The sequence below is a fragment of the Pseudophryne corroboree genome, chromosome 5 (assembly GCF_028390025.1).
Source record: "Pseudophryne corroboree isolate aPseCor3 chromosome 5, aPseCor3.hap2, whole genome shotgun sequence".
Taxonomy (NCBI): domain Eukaryota; kingdom Metazoa; phylum Chordata; class Amphibia; order Anura; family Myobatrachidae; genus Pseudophryne; species Pseudophryne corroboree.
Genome location: NC_086448.1, coordinates 783,751,991 through 783,771,021, shown reverse-complemented (window position 1 = coordinate 783,771,021; position 19,031 = coordinate 783,751,991). Strand labels below are relative to the sequence as shown.

Below are 19,031 nucleotides of genomic sequence, written 5' to 3'. Positions count from 1 at the left end.
AGAACTGCACAGATGGAAAAAGCAAGATGTTGTGTTTTAATACGTAGAGAACCCGAAATGCTGTTGCTAAGGGCAACAGCAAAACCCTAAAGGGTTACCAACGGGTGTGGCAGTAAACTCCTTGGTCAGAGATGGAATGATAGACACAAGGAGACTCTCCACAATCCTGATTCTCACTTGCAGTGCACAGGTTTTAGCTTACTGCCACTAAACTGACCCCTGACACCTAGCACAGTGAGACAGGATTAGACAGGCAAGTCTTAGAATACAGCCGCAAACTTGCTAAGTTCACAGAGTAGTACAGAACCCCAGCAAGCTAAACGACTGACTCCAGTCTTACTGCTAGGTCTGGATTGGCAGAGTGTAATACCAAATCCCCAGGCCTATTTGCAGTAAGCAACAAACAAATACAAAGCTACACAGTACTGGCTAACTTTCATGAACTGACTAACCAACAAAGATTCAGCAGCATCTGCTTACCCTGAAAAGAGGCCTTATAAAGCAGGTGCTGTCCACGCCCCACTCAGACCTCACAGACTGTGAGCACAAAAACCAGCACCGGATCCCCTGCCGTGCACAGAGCCTATAACCACTGCACAGCAAAAAACCCGAACCGGAGTATCAGCTGCGCTCAGGTTACTCCACTAGCACTTGTCCCCCGGTTGCCATGACGACGTGGCAGCACAGGGCAGGAGACCCTAACAGTACCCCCCCTCTGACGAGGGGTCAAAGAACCCCTACCACCGGGTTTATCGGGGAACTGCGAGAAGAAAGAGCGTATCAGTCTGGGGGCATGAAGATCACAACTGCGCACCCACGACCGCTCCTCCGGGCCATACCCCTTCCAGTGCACCAAAAATGACAGCCGACCCCGAACCACCTTGGAGTCAAGAATCCTTTCAACAACAAACTCCCTCTGGCCACGTATCAGAAGAGGGGAAGGTCTTCCACTGGAAGAAGGATTACTAATCGCCCGTTTTAAAAGGGAACAATGAAATGTTTTATTGATACCCAAAGAACGGGGCAGATCTAACTGAAATGCCACCGGATTGATAACCCTGGTGATCTTATAAGGGCCGATGAACCGGGGCCCTAACTTATGAGATGGCTGTCTCAACTTCAAATTCTTGGTAGACAACCAGACGAAGTCTCCTAATTTGAAGCTGCAGGGTCTTTTCCGCTTATCAAAAACCCTTTTGGTCACTAATGACACAGACACAAGGGCTTTCTTCACTTTCCGCCAAATACCTCTAAGGACCGAAACCACAGAGGAACCACCAGGCGTGGAATCCAGGGGGTCAAAAGAATTGGCCTTAGGATGATGCCCATACACACAAAGGAAGGGAGAGATCCCTGTAGCAGAGTGAGCCGCGTTGTTATAGGCAAACTCCGCCATGGACAGATGAGCAACCCAGTCAGTCTGACACTTGGAGACATAACACCTGAGGAACTGCTCCAAGGACTGGTTCACCCTTTCAGTCTACCCATTAGACTGCGGATGGTAGCCTGACGACAAGCTGACAGAAATCTGGAGATCGGAACAAAATGCCCTCCAGAATTTGGCCACAAACTGGGATCCGCGGTCAGAGACCACATCAAGTGGCAACCCGTGGAGACGCACAACATGCAGCATAAATAATTCAGACAGGCGTCTGGCTGATGGCAGCCCAACCAGTGGAACGAAGTGCGCCATCTTCGAAAACCTGTCAACGACAACCCAGATGGCTGTCATCCCCGAGGATTTGGGCAAGTCCACCACAAAATCCATTGAAATGTGGGTCCATGGCTTAGATGGGATAGAGAGTGGATGTAATGGGCCAACAGGAACCCCTCTAGGAGTCTTATTTCGGGTATTTGAAAAAAAGAGAATTGGAAACCGCACTGGTGTAGTAGGTGTATATGTGAGATGATAGACTATCTGTAATTAGCTGATAATAAAATTCAGGTATAGATTCTCATTTTGGGAAGTAGACACTTAAGGTAATACACTCCTTGTTTTTATGTGTCAAAAAAACTGCCCATCAGCGGTGCTCCCACGAGTCAGAAATATATTGTAAACACGACAACAAGAGAAGAAAGGAGACTCTTTTTAGGAAGCACTCTTATACAGATAGTAATGTATGGCTGATTGCCACAATAGCTGACTAAAATTCAATACTTTAATGATTTTCGTTAAAAAATTAATTATTGAGGAGTTCAATACGCGCCAATATCTGTTTAAATAGTGACATTGCGAAAATATGAAAAAAATATTTTTAATCAATAGGGTACAAATACCTAATATAAGCCGAGATGGGTAGCTTTGTGATTTCGTGATTTGAAAGACACCAGCTATGGGACAACCTGTGGTCAAAAATATATTTATTCAATATATATATATATGACCATCATTTGAAGACTGCTGTGTATCCCAAACTGGGAATTGAATCCTAGCAGGTAGTTAAATCATAGGTCATGACCGATAGGCGAATCAATGCTCTATTTCAGTGACAGACAGGGTAGCAAATACTTGCAGTACCAGGGTGTTCCTTGGTGGTCTCCCATCCAAGTACTTAAACCGGCCCTCCACTGCTTGGCTTCCAAGATCAGATGAGATTGGGCATCTCCAGTGGGGTATGACCGCAGACCTTATGCTTACCCTTGTCACACTGTGTCCTTAATTGGGCACAGGTAAGAGCCAATTTGTGATATTGTGTAGACCACAGGTGTCTAAGTAGCTGATGAAAAGGAATACAAAGACACAAATGTCAGATACCCATCTAAATATTCACGGTGGAGGTGGTCGCAAATACAAGTAGAAAAACACACCTATTCTGCACATATAATTAAGAATATCTATAGCGTCTATTTCTAGATTGAGCAGAAAGGGAGGCCTCCAAATTTGGACTCCAAGACCTCAAAAATAGTTGTATCCCACATATACTCTGGATTATGCAGTAAGGTATACCAAATTAGTGATATTCCAGCTCCAGTACCCCACCATAATTAACCTTCAAATAGCGGGGAGACAACACAACAAAATTTATGCCACATAAATCATCAATTGAGTGTTTTTAAAGGAGCACGGAATTCTGCATAACACACATCAGGAATATATTCATGTGTTTGATAAAATCCTAAATTGGATGTATCAACATACACTAATGGATTATGCAGTAGGATATATCTTGAATAGTAATATCTCTGACTCTAATACCCCACCTTAGATCACCTTCAGGTAGCGGGGGAGCAACACGAACAGAAAGTATACCACACATATAATTAATTAGGTGTTTTCAAAGAAAGCATGGATTTGTGAATCAAACGTAGAAAAAACATTTGTGTATTTGATAAGCTCCAAAAAATAATCGATGCCTCTGCATCTAAGATCTTGGTAGCTAATAAGCACTTTTTTTCAACTATTGTTTTTTTATATATGTTGCTCATGCAAGAAATGAGGTATTCTCTGTGCCTTCTGGGTATGAATTTATCATGCACAGAGAAAAAAGGAAAAAATGCTTGAGTCACGATATTACCTTATCCGGTTATGTAATAGTTTTGTGGTGTCCTACTTGTATAGAGAAGAAATGTCAGGGAAAACCTTGTGGAAGGTGCTGGCCGCGTCTGCCCGCGTGTTGCCTGCTGCTGTGCTCCGGCCGCACTGTTCTTCCTGTTAGGCTGGTTCCCGTAGCGACGAACTCCGCCGTGATCGGCTAGTTGCGGTCACGTGTGCGCACCACGTGACCGTGAGGTAAGACCTCTCTTACCTTCTGCCTGACGTACGTTTCGCAATATTGCTTGGTCACAGGGCGTCCTACGGGAACCAGCCTAACAGGAAGAACAGTGCGGCCGGAGCACAGCAGCAGGCAACACGCGGGCAGACGCGGCCAGCACCTTCCACAAGGTTTTCCCTGACATTTCTTCTCTATACAAGTAGGACACCACAAAACTATTACATAACCGGATAAGGTAATATCGTGACTCAAGCATTTTTTCCTTTTTTCTCTGTGCATGATAAATTCATACCCAGAAGGCACAGAGAATACCTCATTTCTTGCATGAGCAACATATATAAAAAAACAATAGTTGAAAAAAAGTGCTTATTAGCTACCAAGATCTTAGATGCAGAGGCATCGATTATTTTTTGGAGCTTATCAAATACACAAATGTTTTTTCTACGTTTGATTCACAAATCCATGCTTTCTTTGAAAACACCTAATTAATTATATGTGTGGTATACTTTCTGTTCGTGTTGCTCCCCCGCTACCTGAAGGTGATCTAAGGTGGGGTATTAGAGTCAGAGATATTACTATTCAAGATATATCCTACTGCATAATCCATTAGTGTATGTTGATACATCCAATTTAGGATTTTATCAAACACATGAATATATTCCTGATGTGTGTTATGCAGAATTCCGTGCTCCTTTAAAAACACTCAATTGATGATTTATGTGGCATAAATTTTGTTGTGTTGTCTCCCCGCTATTTGAAGGTTAATTATGGTGGGGTACTGGAGCTGGAATATCACTAATTTGGTATACCTTACTGCATAATCCAGAGTATATGTGGGATACAACTATTTTTGAGGTCTTGGAGTCCAAATTTGGAGGCCTCCCTTTCTGCTCAATCTAGAAATAGACGCTATAGATATTCTTAATTATATGTGCAGAATAGGTGTGTTTTTCTACTTGTATTTGCGACCACCTCCACCGTGAATATTTAGATGGGTATCTGACATTTGTGTCTTTGTATTCCTTTTCATCAGCTACTTAGACACCTGTGGTCTACACAATATCACAAATTGGCTCTTACCTGTGCCCAATTAAGGACACAGTGTGACAAGGGTAAGCATAAGGTCTGCGGTCATACCCCACTGGAGATGCCCAATCTCATCTGATCTTGGAAGCCAAGCAGTGGAGGGCCGGTTTAAGTACTTGGATGGGAGACCACCAAGGAACACCCTGGTACTGCAAGTATTTGCTACCCTGTCTGTCACTGAAATAGAGCATTGATTCGCCTATCGGTCATGACCTATGATTTAACTACCTGCTAGGATTCAATTCCCAGTTTGGGATACACAGCAGTCTTCAAATGATGGTCATATATATATATATTGAATAAATATATTTTTGACCACAGGTTGTCCCATAGCTGGTGTCTTTCAAATCACGAAATCACAAAGCTACCCATCTCGGCTTATATTAGGTATTTGTACCCTATTGATTAAAAATATTTTTTTCATATTTTCGCAATGTCACTATTTAAACAGATATTGGCGCGTATTGAACTCCTCAATAATTAATTTTTTAACGAAAATCATTAAAGTATTGAATTTTAGTCAGCTATTGTGGCAATCAGCCATACATTACTATCTGTATAAGAGTGCTTCCTAAAAAGAGTCTCCTTTCTTCTCTTGTTGTCAGTCTTATTTCGGGCACAGATGTCACATGCCCGTACCCACTGATCCACATCCTTAGCCACCGAGGGCCACCACACCGCCCTAGATAGCAACTCCCGAGTTCTGGCAATACCCGGGTGACCTGCCGACTTCTTGGCATGGAATTCCAGGAACACTCGCTGTCTTAACCTAGGAGGCACAAACAAAAGACCTACCGGAAGGTCTGGAGGAGCCTGCTCCTGTGCTCTAAGGACTAATGATAAGAGGTCCTGGGTAATGCCCACTTTAATACATGATGGGGAAACAATGGGCAATGGCTCCTCGGTGGTCTCCTGGATTGGAGCAAAACTCCGCGAGAGCGCATCAGCCTTGATGTTTTTTGACCCAGGGCGATATGTTATCAAAAAATTAAAGCGAGCAAAAAACAAAGCCCATCGTGCCTGCCTGGCATTGAGACGCTTCGCTGACTCTAAATATGCCAGATTCTTATGGTCGGTGAGAATTGAGACCACAAACTTAGCCCCCTCAAGCCAGTGTCTCCACTCCTCGAGTGCATCCTTAATAGCCAACAATTCCCGGTTACCCACGTCATAATTCATCTCGGCAGGCGAAAATTTACGGGAAAAGTAAGCACAGGGATGAAGGCGATTATCAGACACTCCCATCTGAGAAAGCACTGCCCCAATACCCATCTCAGAGGCATCCACCTCCACCACAAAAGGACGCTCTGGATCTGGGTGTCGCAGCACCTTGGCCGAAACAAATGCCCTTTTGAGACGGGCAAAAGCCGCTTTAGCCTCACAAGACCAGTGAGCAACATCCGCCCCTTTCTTAGTGAGTGCCACCAAGGGCGCCACTATAGACGAAAATCCAGCGATAAATCGTCTATAAAAATTCGCAAAGCCCAGGAAACGCTGAAGCGCCTTCAAACTAGTGGGCTGCACCCAATCCAGGACTGCCTGTACCTTGGAACCCTCCATTTGGAAACCTTCTGGGGAGATAATATATCCTAGAAATGCGATTTGCTGAACTTCAAATTCGCATTTCTCCAGCTTCGCCCCAAGCCGGTGGTCTCTGAGTTTCTGGAGGACTAAGCGTACATGCTTCCGATGTTCCTCCAGGGAATGGGAGAAGATTAGGATGTCATCTAAGTATACAACTAAGAATCTATCCAAATATTCCCTGAGCACATCATTCATGAAATCCTGGAAGACTGCCGGGGCATTACAGAGCCCAAAAGGCATCACCAAATATTCATAATGCCCTGAGTGGGTATTAAAGGCAGTCTTCCATTCATCCCCCTCTCTTATTCGGATTAGATTGTACGCACCGCGTAGGTCAATCTTAGAAAAAATGGTGGCAGTACGAAGCTGGTCAAACAAGACCGAAATGAGAGGCAGTGGGTATGAGTTTTTAATCGTGATACGGTTCAATTCCCTGAAGTCGATGCAGGGTCGCAACGAACCGTCCTTTTTACCCACGAAGAAGAACCCCGACCCAACTGGAGACTGTGAAGGTCTGATAAATCCCTTAGCCAAGTTCTCCTGAATGTACTCTGCCATAGCCTGAGTCTCAGGACGTGACAGGGAGTACAACCTGCTCTTGGGAAGCTTAGCATTTGGCAACAAATCAATGGCACAGTCATAGGGGCGATGGGGAGGTAGTACCTCTGCAACTTTTTTGGAGAACACGTCCGCAAAATCTGCATAACACCCTGGCAATCCTGGCAAACTTAGCTGCGAGAGCCTGACTGGAAGGCTCAAGCAACTCCTGAAACAATCAGTACCCCAACTAAGAATCTCCCCAGAGACCCAGTCAAATTGAGGATTGTGGGCCCTTAACCAGGGTAACCCCAACACCAATGGGGCAAAAGTACAGACAGTCACATAAAAGGACAATTTTTCAGAGTGTGTGGCTCCAATAAACAAAGAAATCTGGCTAGTGCAAGAGGTAATTTTACCTTGGGATAATGGTTCCCCGTTTAACCCACAAATCTCAATTTCCGATGCCAAGGGTACTAAGGGAACAGAGTGTTTCAGGGCGAATTGGCGGTCCATAAAAACCCCGTCGGCCCCACTGTCCACAAAGGCCTCAGTCTTGACAGTTTGACCGAGGATCTTCAAGGTCACCGGAATGATAAAAGTCTTCTTGGGAAATTCTGACTTCTGGCCTGACAGGATATTTCCCATCACCCTCAGGCCCTGAAGTTTTCCGGCTTTTCTGGGCATGATACTACCACATGACCTTTATTCCCACAGTACAAACACAACCCCTGCTGTCTCCTCCGCGTCTTCTCACGCGAGGAGAGGCGGGTAGCCCCAATCTGCATAGGCTCCTCAGAAAATTCCTCAGAGTCTGAGGTTCCCTTGGGAAGGAAGGAAACCTCAGTCTCCCTTTCAAGCCTACGCTCTCTCAGCCGTCTATCCACCCGGATGGATAACTGCATGAGCTGATCCAAGCTATCAGGCAAGGGATATTGTACCAGTTGGTCCTTTATCTGGTTAGAAAGACCTCTTCGGTACTGGTGTCTCAGGGCTGGGTCATTCCACTGGGTATCATGGGCCAACCTCCGAAACTCCGTACAGTAAACCTCAACTGGCCTTCGCCCTTGCTTAAGGATCGAAATCTGAGCCTCGGCTGAGGCCGTCTTGTCAGGGTCATCATACAACATGCCCAGTGCCGTAAAAAAAGCATCAACACTTTTAAGCGACGGACAGTCAGGCTGCAACCCATATGCCCAGACCTGTGGGTCTCCTTGTAGCAAGGAAATCACTATGCCCACCCGCTGAATCTCCGACCCAGAAGACTGAGGCCTAAGCCGGAAGTATAGCTTGCAGCTCTCCTTGAAACAAAAGAACTGCGAGCGATCTCCAGAAAAACGATCCGGGAGATTTACTTTCGGCTCCTTAACCCCTGCAGGTGCTGCTGCTGCGGGAGCTCCGCCAGCAGCCTGGGAGGTGTGCATTTTAATGGACAAATCATTAAATTGTCGAGTCAGGACCTGCACCTGATCGACCACCTGTTGCAACGTATTTTGAGGGGTATGCTCCATATTCCCACAAAATTTCAACAGGAGTATTGGGCTGCTGAATATGTTATGCACACCAGTGCCTGCAGGAAAGTACTGGTGTCAGAACTGTTATGCACTCCAGTGTCTGCAGGAATGTACTGGTGTTTGAACTGTTATGCAAAACAAATGGACTCACAGACAAACTGGGGAATATGACACAACGTACACAGAAGGTGATAGGGTAACAAAATACACAGAAAGTGAACAGAGAAGCCCAAAGGCTAAGGAACTGGGTATCTCCCTTGTATTAGAACTGCACAGATGGAAAAAGCAAGATGTTGTGTTTTAATACGTAGAGAACCCGAAATGCTGTTGCTAAGGGCAACAGCAAAACCCTAAAGGGTTACCAACGGGTGTGGCAGTAAACTCCTTGGTCAGAGATGGAATGATAGACACAAGGAGACTCTCCACAATCCTGATTCTCACTTGCAGTGCACAGGTTTTAGCTTACTGCCACTAAACTGACCCCTGACACCTAGCACAGTGAGACAGGATTAGACAGGCAAGTCTTAGAATACAGCCGCAAACTTGCTAAGTTCACAGAGTAGTACAGAACCCCAGCAAGCTAAACGACTGACTCCAGTCTTACTGCTAGGTCTGGATTGGCAGAGTGTAATACCAAATCCCCAGACCTATTTGCAGTAAGCAACAAACAAATACAAAGCTACACAGTACTGGCTAACTTTCATGAACTGACTAACCAACAAAGATTCAGCAGCATCTGCTTACCCTGAAAAGAGGCCTTATAAAGCAGGTGCTGTCCACGCCCCACTCAGACCTCACAGACTGTGAGCACAAAAACCAGCACCGGATCCCCTGCCGTGCACAGAGCCTATAACCACTGCACAGCAAAAAACCCGAACCGGAGTATCAGCTGCGCTCAGGTTACTCCACTAGCACTTGTCCCCCGGTTGCCATGACGACGTGGCAGCACAGGGCAGGAGACCCTAACAACTGCCCACCAATGTATTATTATGGACCCACACTGCCCACCAATGTATTATTATGGCCCCACACTGCCAACCAATGTATTATTATGGCCCCACACTGCCCACCAATGTATTATTATGGCCCCACACTGCCCACCAATGTATTATTATGGCCCCACACTGCCCACCAATGTATTATTATGCATTCGATCACCCAATTTCAGGTCGCATGGGCATGCGATTTGTCGCATAATCATATGCACATTGAATGGCCAAAAAAGCACTTCAGAAGCGATTTATGGCACGGGGAGCTTCAAGGGAAATCGCAGCGTGATTATCGTATCACGGACAATCGCACATATGTGTGGGCACCATAAGTCCTGGGCTGCGCACAGACTACACAGTATGGAAAAATCATTCGATGGGAATTGAGTTGCAAACGGATTTGCAGATGTCCGCTGTGTGGCGGAATTTTCGCATGCCGTACACATGCAATCGCACACTTGCACAGGGCAGGTTTTCACTCTCCATGGGCGGCGGCTATGTGTGTGTGTGTGTGTGTAGTAACAAGGTTAAGATATGTGCCAATCAAGGTGTTATTCATATCTGTAATAATGTAATATTTAATGTGTTTTACAGAACATACACTGGCATGGTTTATTTCTTAGTAAAATATGTATGTATAATTTATATTTTCATATGTACACATGTAGATTCTCCTGCTGATCCCAGCAACGCGGCACGTGACAAGAGTTCAGGAACTGGAACTGTACAAACCACGCGGAGGGCCCCATCGCATCTGACCATCGTGGACACAAGGAGAACCACATATTCAAAAATGTTGAACGGCCGAAGAACGACTACACACCTTTCCCACAACGGCTGGTTCACCAGTCATCTATCCAGGTCTGGCTACAGCGGAACAGGTACCAATGGATTTCCCACTGCGAGAACTGTCACCAACATCTCTAGATACCGGACAGCTTTGCACGAGAAGGCCTCAAAGGAATACACCGCCAAGAAGACCGAGGACAGCGCAACGCCAAACAGAGTCTCTGACAAGCTAGAGCGGAGTTTCCACGTAGATAACGTTTCGCTTCCATACAACAGAAAGCAACTGGCGGGAGAGCTGAAGAGCCCATTTACCGCAGCTCCGGAGAAACTAACTTGTGCAGATTCTCCGTGTTTCCGCGGAGTTACTTGTGAACCGGGTAAAGATGGTGGATTCAAATGTGGAAGATGTCCCTACAGCTATTATGGCGACGGAGTAACTTGCAAAGGTATAAGACGTGTGTTGGGTTCCCAAAGATGGGCAAAGAGAGGTTTATTCTGTTTAGTGTTGGTCCCACATGATCCTCACTTTGCAAAGCTATTATATACCTGACCCATTCCACTGTGTATGTTGGACCTGCATCTAAGTACGCCGCTCATGTATTCCTATGGACTCGCGTACTTAGATGCGCGCGTGACCGAGTCGCGGACACACTTGCCGCACCTATGTTGCTGCGAATACGCCAAGCTGCAGGCTGGATGAGCGTGGCTACATCTGTTGTTACCCAAACTTAATTCATTTTCAGATAAAAAAATTTTTACGTTCTGTCACCCAGATGACTGCAAAGGTGAAGAAAATAGGAAATAATACTGTAATATCAAATACTAACTACATGCTTTATTAACAACATATTACATCCTATCCATGATGTTTTTATAACACGACAGGTAAAATAATTAAAAGGTTATTTCAAGTTTTGGGTTTAACTTAACAAACCATGGGGGTAATTCTGAGTTGATCGCAGCAGCAAGTTTGTTAGCAATTGGGCAAAACCATGTGCACTGCAGGGGGGGGGGGGGGGACACAGATATAACATTTGCAGAGAGAGTTAGATTTGGGTGGGTTATTTTGTTTCTGTGCAGGGTAAATACTGCCTGCTTTATTTTTACACTGCAATTTAGATTTCAGTTTGAATACATCCCACCCAAATGTAACTCTCTCTACACATGTTATATCTGCCTCCCCTGCAGTGCACATGGTTTTGCCCAGCCGCTAACCAATTTGCTGCTGCGATCAACTCAGAATTAGGCCCTATAACTCACCCCCTTGCTACCCATGGTTAAACAGTGAGGGTCTCTGGGGTCATTCCGGGGTGATGATCACTCGCTAGCTACTTTTTGCAGCACTGCGATCAGATAGTCGCCGCCCACGGGGGAGTGTATTTTCGCTTTGCAAGTGTGCGAACGCCTGTACAGCCGAGTGGTACAAAAAAGTTTTGTGCAGTTTCTGAGGGGATCCGGTCTGAAGATCGACAGTGTCTAGGTCGACAATGTTTAGGTCGACCACTATAGGTCGACAGTCACTAGGTCGACATGGATGGAAGGTCGACAGGGTTTCTAGGTCGACATGTGCTAGGTCGACAGGTCTAAAGGTCGACATGAGTTTTTCACATTTTTTTCTTTTTTTGATTTTTTTCATACTTAACGATCCACGTGGACTACGATTGGAACGGTAAAGTGTGCCGAGCGAAGCGGTAGCGGAGCGAAGGCACCATGCCCGAAGCATGGCGAGCCATGCGAGGGGACGCGGTGCACTAATTTGGGATCCCGGTCACTCTACGAAGAAAACGACACCAAAAAAAAAAAAAAAACCTCATGTCGACCTTTAGACCTGTCGACCTAGCACATGTCGACCTAGAAACCCTGTCGACCTTCCATCCATGTCGACCTAGTGACTGTCGACCTATAGTGGTCGACCTAAACATTGTCGACCTAAACACTGTCGATTTGATGAACCACACCCGTTTCTGAGTAGGTTTGAACTTACTCAGCCGCTGCGATCACTTCAGCCTGTCCGGTCCCGGAATTGACATCAGACACCCGCCCTGCAAATGCTTGGACACGCCTGCTTTTTCCAAACACTCCCAGAAAACGGTCAGTTGACACCCACAAACGCCTTCTTCCTGTCAATCTCCTTGCGATCGGCTGTGCGTATGGATTCTTCGCTAGATCCAGTGCACAACAACGATGCTCTTTGCACCCGTATGACGCGTGTGCGCATTACGGCGCATGCGCAGTTTAGCCATTTTTTTACCTGATCGCTGCGCTGTGAAAATCGGCAGCGAGCGATCAACTCGGAATGACCCCCAATGAGAGGTGCTAGGACAATAAATATGAGTGGTAAAAGAGATATTGGCCTGTTCCCACTGGATTGTGTTCCTTCACAAACAGGGGCACTGAGAGGGGGGCAGGTATAAAGTAACCAGGCCAGGGCCTTTATGTGGATACGAGGCTGCCAGGAAGCTGCAGCTGCACCCTTAAGACTGTGTTGTGTAGCGTCACCAATGCGCAGTGTAATGTGTTCATGCTCCCCTTGGCCACGCACCTTAAAAGTACCGGGGTGCAGAACTTTTCATGGCGGCCCTTTATGCAAACACCGCCATCTTGCTTCTCAAATCCATGCACTTTGTGGGTTATTCAGGTTTGTTAGCAAGCCAAAAGAGTTAGCAATCAGGCAAAACCATGTGCACTGCAGGTGGGGCAGATGTAACATGTGCAGAGAGAGTTAGATTTGGGTGGGTTATATTCTTTCTATGCAGGGTAAATACTGTCTGCTTAATTCCTACACTGCAATTTAGATTTCAGGTTGAACACACCCCACCCACATCTAACTCTCTCTGCACATGTTACATCTGCCCCACCTGCAGTGCAGCATGGTTTTGCCCAATTGCTAACTTTTTTGGTTTGCTAGCAAACCTGAATTAGGCCCTTTATTTGCAATCACAGCGCACCAGCGCAGATCACAGTGTGCGATGCTTCCGAAAAAGCTTTTGCCACTTTTTCTGTATTGCCCTTTATCACTGACCACCAATAATTCACAAATAAAACGTGGGTCCCGTACAAAACTGATTTAGAACCCTCTGTCTCCTTCTCATACATGCTTTTAGAGGATGTAGCAGCATCTTAAGGAATGCAATAAACACTTTCATAGATATAGTGACTTCCAACGCAGCATTTTCTCTGGTTTAAAACCTTGACTTATGTTAACATAGCTTTAATTCTCTCATTAATTATCTGTCCTTTACTTAGCAATTTGCCGGCATCCATGCGGAAGGAATATGGAATGCTCTGCACCCAACGTCTGTAAATGTAAGCCAGGCTTCTCTGGATACAACTGTCAGACGGGTAAGCGTCCGCGCTCAGTCATTTGTCCCAGTAAATGTTTACAGCTGAGAATAATGCGCCTCCTTATAATTAGACTTGATCTCCTACAGCTGTGTGCCGACCAAACTGCAAGAACCGTGGGAAGTGTGTGAGTCCTGATGTCTGTGAATGTGCTCCGGGATATGGTGGGGCCACATGTGATGAAGGTGAACGTTAAGTGCTGATCTCCCAGATTACTGATTAGTCATTGTGCATTGCGGTTTTTGTTAGATTTCTACTGTATAGAGCGTTTTAGATGCTACAAACACACTGAAAATATCGCCAAGGGTATAAATGTTTTTTGTTTTTTTAATTTCTTCAAGTTTCTAGGTACCAAGTTTCTAGGTATCTTAACGTATGGGCTCACTGGGCAGCTGCACAGGGCTCCACAATTCTAGGGGCTTTCAAGCAGGGGCAGGCTGGGCCGGGAGCATTTGCCCTCGAGCTGGTGTCTCCGGTGCTTCTTGGGAGGCATGTAGAGATTGCTGCCCAGCTACTCTGATTGTGAATTACCAGAGTGGTCAGGCAGCATTCTCTACCAGCCAGACAGTGAAATGCTGTCAGCATGCTGAATGGTGGATGGCTGGAGCTATCTACCAATCAAAGTGCAGCATTCTCAGTCTGCAGCCACACAGTGAAAGGATGTCAGCATGCTGATTGGTGGATGGCTGGAGCTATCCACCAATCAGAGTGCAGCATTCTCAGCCTTCAATCAGACACTGAAAGACTGTCAGCATGCTGACATAGAGCTATCCACCAATCAGAGGGCAGAATTGTCAGTCTGCAGCCAGACAGTGAAAGGCTGTCAGCATGCTGATTGGTGGATGGCTGGAGTTATCCTCAATCAGAGTGATTACAGCCATTCACTGTATGGAAGCATGTGGAGAGATGGCGCGGGACTGCAAGAGGGGAAAGTTATTATTTTAATTTATTTCCGTAAATGGATGGGTAGGGGCACCAGTGCATTGCTTTGCCCAATGCCTACAATGCTGTTGAGACGGTCCTGTACCAAGGTGTATATTTACTAAAGTGCTGGTTTTTAGAAGTGGAGATGTTGCCCATAACAGATTCTAGCTGTTATCTTCTAGAAGGTGCTAGATAAATCATAAGTAGAATCTGATTGGTTGCTATGGGCAACATCCCTTCTTCTGAAAACCCGCACTTTAGTAAATATACCCCCAAGTGTGTACCTAGTATCACTGGTACCTCTTGCAGAGTCCCTCTACCCCCTAGAGCCTTAACCACTGTCTGCTCCTGGTCCAGCCACGTTGGCTGCCTCAGTCTACATAGCTGATCAGAAGACTTAAATCTCCAAGAGTAGGCACTGATTGGGCAAAGGACGTAGTCAGTCCAGTACAATGTCGCACATAATTATAGGTTAAGTCCAACAAGCTTGGCAGTGATATTAAATGGGGCACACCATCTGGAGGACATCACATGGAATTGCTGGAGATACAGGGGTTGTCTGAAAATGGGAAAACTGCTCAGTAATTTCCAGATTATTGGAACAAAGCCCTGCTCCCACAATTCCTGGACAGCTGCATGTTGGGCAGTGGTGCAAGTAGAAAAAAATTCTTATAGGTACTGTGTGTGCGCGCGCACCAAAAAAATGGATGTGGCCAAATGCCACACGGGGCGTGGCCAATGAAAATGGGGGTGTGATACACATATGGGGGGAGGGGCAGATACACATATGACCCCAATAGTGCCAGATACACAAATGTCCCCTGAGTGCCAGATATACGTTGCCTCACAGTGCCAGATACACAAATACCCCCACTGTGTCAGATATACATTGCCCCCCAGTTCCAGATACAGAAATGCCCCCAGTGCCAGATATGCCCCCAGTGCCAGATACAGAAATGCCCCCCAGTGCCAGATACACATGTCCCCGCAGTGCCAGATATGCCCCAGTGCCAGATACACATGTCCCCCCAGTGCCAGATACACATGTCCCCCCAGTGCCAGATACACATGTCCCCGCAGTGCCAGATATGCCCCAGTGCCAGATACACATGTCCCCCCAGTGCCAGATACACATGTCCCCCCAGTGCCAGATATGCCCCCAGTGCCAGATACACATGTCCCCGCAGTGCCAGATATGCCCCAGTGCCAGATACACATGCCCCCAGTGCCAGATACAGAAATGCCCCACCAGTGCCAGATATGCCCCCAGTGCCAGATACACATGTCCCCGCAGTGCCAGATACAGAAATGCCCCCACAGTGCCAGATATGCCTCCAGTGCCAGGTACACATGCCCCCCCCCCCCCCCTTTCCCCTGCTGCTCACCGCTGCTGCTGTCCTGTTTCTGTGTGTGAGGGGAGGAGAGCACAGCGTGCGCCTCTCCTGCCCCTCAGTCTCTGGCGGCGGTGCGGGTGTCTACCTTCAATTCAGCGCCGATCCGTGAGCCAATCAAAGCTTGCGGTCTGGCAGCCAATCAGGGGCCTTGGCTGCTGGTCCACGAGCTCTGATTGGCTCACGGGGGGTAATTCCAAGTTGATCGCAGCAGGACATTTTTTAGCAGTTGGGCAAAACCATGTGCACTGCAGGGGAGGAGGCAGATATAACATGTGCAGAGAGAGTTAGATTTGGGTGTGGTGTGTTCAATCTGCAATCTAAATTGCAGTGTAAAAATAAAGCAGCCAGTATTTACCCTGCACAAAAACAAAATAACCCACCCAAATCTAACTCTCTCTGCAAATGTTATATCTGCCTCCCCTGCAGTGCACATGGTTTTGCCCAACTGCTAAAAAATGTCCTGCTGCGATCAACTTGGAATTACCCCCACGGGCCGGTGCTGAATTGAAGGTAGACACTGATGGGCAGGAGAGGCGCACGCTGCGCTCTCCTCCCCTCGCAGCAGCGGCGGTGAGCAGCAGCAGAGGGAGCGGTGGCCCGTCGGCGGTGGGTACGGGGTACCCACGGCTACATTCTTAAGGGTACGCCGTACCCACCCGTACCCGCCCACTTACACCGCTGATGTTGGGAGATTTTGCCACAAACAGGTCTGAATGTGGCCGCATACAGATATTCAGAGAACCTAGGGCCTGACTCAGAGAAGTACGCTAATGCAGCTGCCTGCAACTTACATTCAGGCCCATTACCTCAAATTCATAAACCAACAATAGGAGGAAAACTGACGTAATTCAGCCACTAGCAGACTCTGGGATTGGCCGCTCCTCAGTAGCTGTAGAGCAATATCCTGCCTAACTAAGAACCTTGTTCAGCATAGGTCGGAGATGCGTTGCGTTCGCATACTCCAAACCCGTGCTGTACTGCGCATGTGCATCGGCGGCAATGCATGTGCCTGGCCTGGCATATTGCAGTCGCATCCCGGAAGGATGCGACCCCAACATGATTGTCAGGAAAAATGAGAGCAGGGTGGCGCTGTTTTTGGGGCGGCTGTGTGATGAAAACATGGCTGCGGAGGCCGGGGGGCTTCCACAATTGCATTGCGACCGCATCGCTGCCGGGTATTTGCATGCTGGGCGGCCTTGTACTGTGCTGGGCGGCCCCCAGTATGCGATTGTAGCCAGTTGCAGTTTTGCTAATATACTGAAGCTGAATAAGGTCCCACATCTTAATTCCTTAAAATTTGCAGGTATTAAAGGTTCTCTGTTACTGCAAATAATTTGTTACAGACTCTCTGTTATGTCCTTTCCACATTGTGAAAAGCAACTATCATCATTCTCTTCATTATGTATACAATGTATACGAATATGGTACCCCCAGTGCAATTGAATGAGTTATTGGCTCTCAGTACCTCTGATGCTACATCTGTGGAACAAAGCAGCATCTCGCCACCTGCAGGCTGCGTTGGGTACTGCAGCTCAATAATTTTGCATAGCGTATCGGTAGAAAAAGCATGATTTTGATTTATTCAGCATAGAGCATGTTGCACAAATCAAACCCATTGTAAAAGTGTGCAAAATACATTTAGAGTGATCATTTATTTGCCAAGTACAACATATTCAGTAGCAATAGTTGTATTATAAATAAAACGGTGTATGTTTACAGTATTTTTTCATTATTATTACCATAAGCTTATTGTGATCCGCCCTGTCAACACGGAGGCATCTGTCAGGCTAGGAATGTCTGCTCCTGTCCATTTGGTTACGTTGGACCGTGGTGCGAAACAAGTAAGTGTTCTATATTACCTGCTGCGTAATGCAATGCTGCTAGTGTGACAATTGCTCAGCACAATAGAACTGCGGGCTTGCTATTGCTCTTACGTCTTTTGCTCTTACGTCTTGTGCTGAATTAAATTCTTCCCAAACCTATGAAAGTTTGTGTTGTCGGGTTGCTATATAATTTTTTACATCATCCCATCCCTCCAGTAACACATTATAGGTGGGGGAACCAGGACCCCAACACAACAGTGCCCCCCCCCCCCCCCCCCTTCCCCACACACACATGCCTACCCTGACCAGTACTCTCCTGGGCACACTCCGTACCAGCACATATGCCTGGGAAGGACTGAGATAGGCAGTCACCATATAAAAAATATACATTGCCAACAACTATTTATATATTAGAAATGCTTAGCTGTCCTATTTATAGTATTATTTTAGCATTTATTTATAAGGTGCCACAAATTTCTACAAGCCAATACAGAGCAAAGATACGAAACGGGGGAATCATAGTAACACAATAACATAGATACATAATTACATGTATAGGCATAGTCATAGCATATACCTATTGGCTCGGTTAGCTTAATTAGATGGAGGAAACCAGAAGACGGAAGGCCCTGCTCACAAGAGTTTATATTCTAAAAGGAAAGGGGAAGGATTGGGTAGATACATGGGGGTATATTTACAAAGATTCGTGTTTTGGCCGTTTTGAAGGGTGTTTGAACTCGAATGGTATCGGGTGCATTTTACTGCAACTTTTTGAATCCTGATACGGTCATTCACTAAGCTGCCGACTTTTCACAATTCGTATTTTCCGATGTCGATGTGATTCGTAATATCAGGCAGTGTTTTACGGGAGTGATGAGTAAAACACTGCCTGACAAAACACAAGGAATCCAGGACGGATTTGTGAGATCCGTGCTGGGCTTCATTGTGTACCTTAAAAAGGTTTTTAAAGTGGTTAAAAATCTGAAAAAAATTGCGTGGGGTCCCCCCTCCTAAGCATAACCAGCCTCGGGCTCTTTGAGCCGGTCCTGGTTGAAAAAATATGGGTAAAAAATTGACAGGGGTACCCCCATATTTGATCAACCAGCACCGGGCTCTGCGCCTGGTCCTGGTGCAAAAAATGCGGGGGACAAAAAGCGTAGGCGTCCCCCGTATTTTTTGAACCAGCACCGGGCTCCACTAGTCAGAAAGATAATGCCACAGCCGGGGGACACTTTTATATAGGTCCCTGCGGTCCTGGCATAAAATCACTAACTAGTCACCCCTGGCCGGGGTACCCTGGAGGAGTGGGGACCCCTTAAATCAAGGGGTCCCCCCC

General features: G+C 46.5%; 1 protein-coding gene and 2 pseudogenes across 1 annotated transcript in view; 2 read left to right on the top strand and 1 right to left on the bottom strand.

Annotated features, from left to right (window-relative positions):
- The window catches only part of VWDE (von Willebrand factor D and EGF domains), a 198,573-nt gene that overhangs the window by 154,822 nt on the left and 24,720 nt on the right, over positions 1 to 19,031 (top strand). The window contains exons 21-24 of the mRNA XM_063925264.1: positions 10,092 to 10,658; positions 13,459 to 13,554; positions 13,644 to 13,739; positions 17,618 to 17,713. Coding sequence (XP_063781334.1) covers positions 10,092 to 10,658; positions 13,459 to 13,554; positions 13,644 to 13,739; positions 17,618 to 17,713 — 855 coding nt within the window. The remainder of the gene's footprint in view (positions 1 to 10,091; positions 10,659 to 13,458; positions 13,555 to 13,643; positions 13,740 to 17,617; positions 17,714 to 19,031) is intronic.
- LOC134929851 (5S ribosomal RNA) lies at positions 2,507 to 2,627 on the bottom strand (annotated as a pseudogene).
- On the top strand, positions 4,837 to 4,957 carry LOC134929850 (5S ribosomal RNA; annotated as a pseudogene).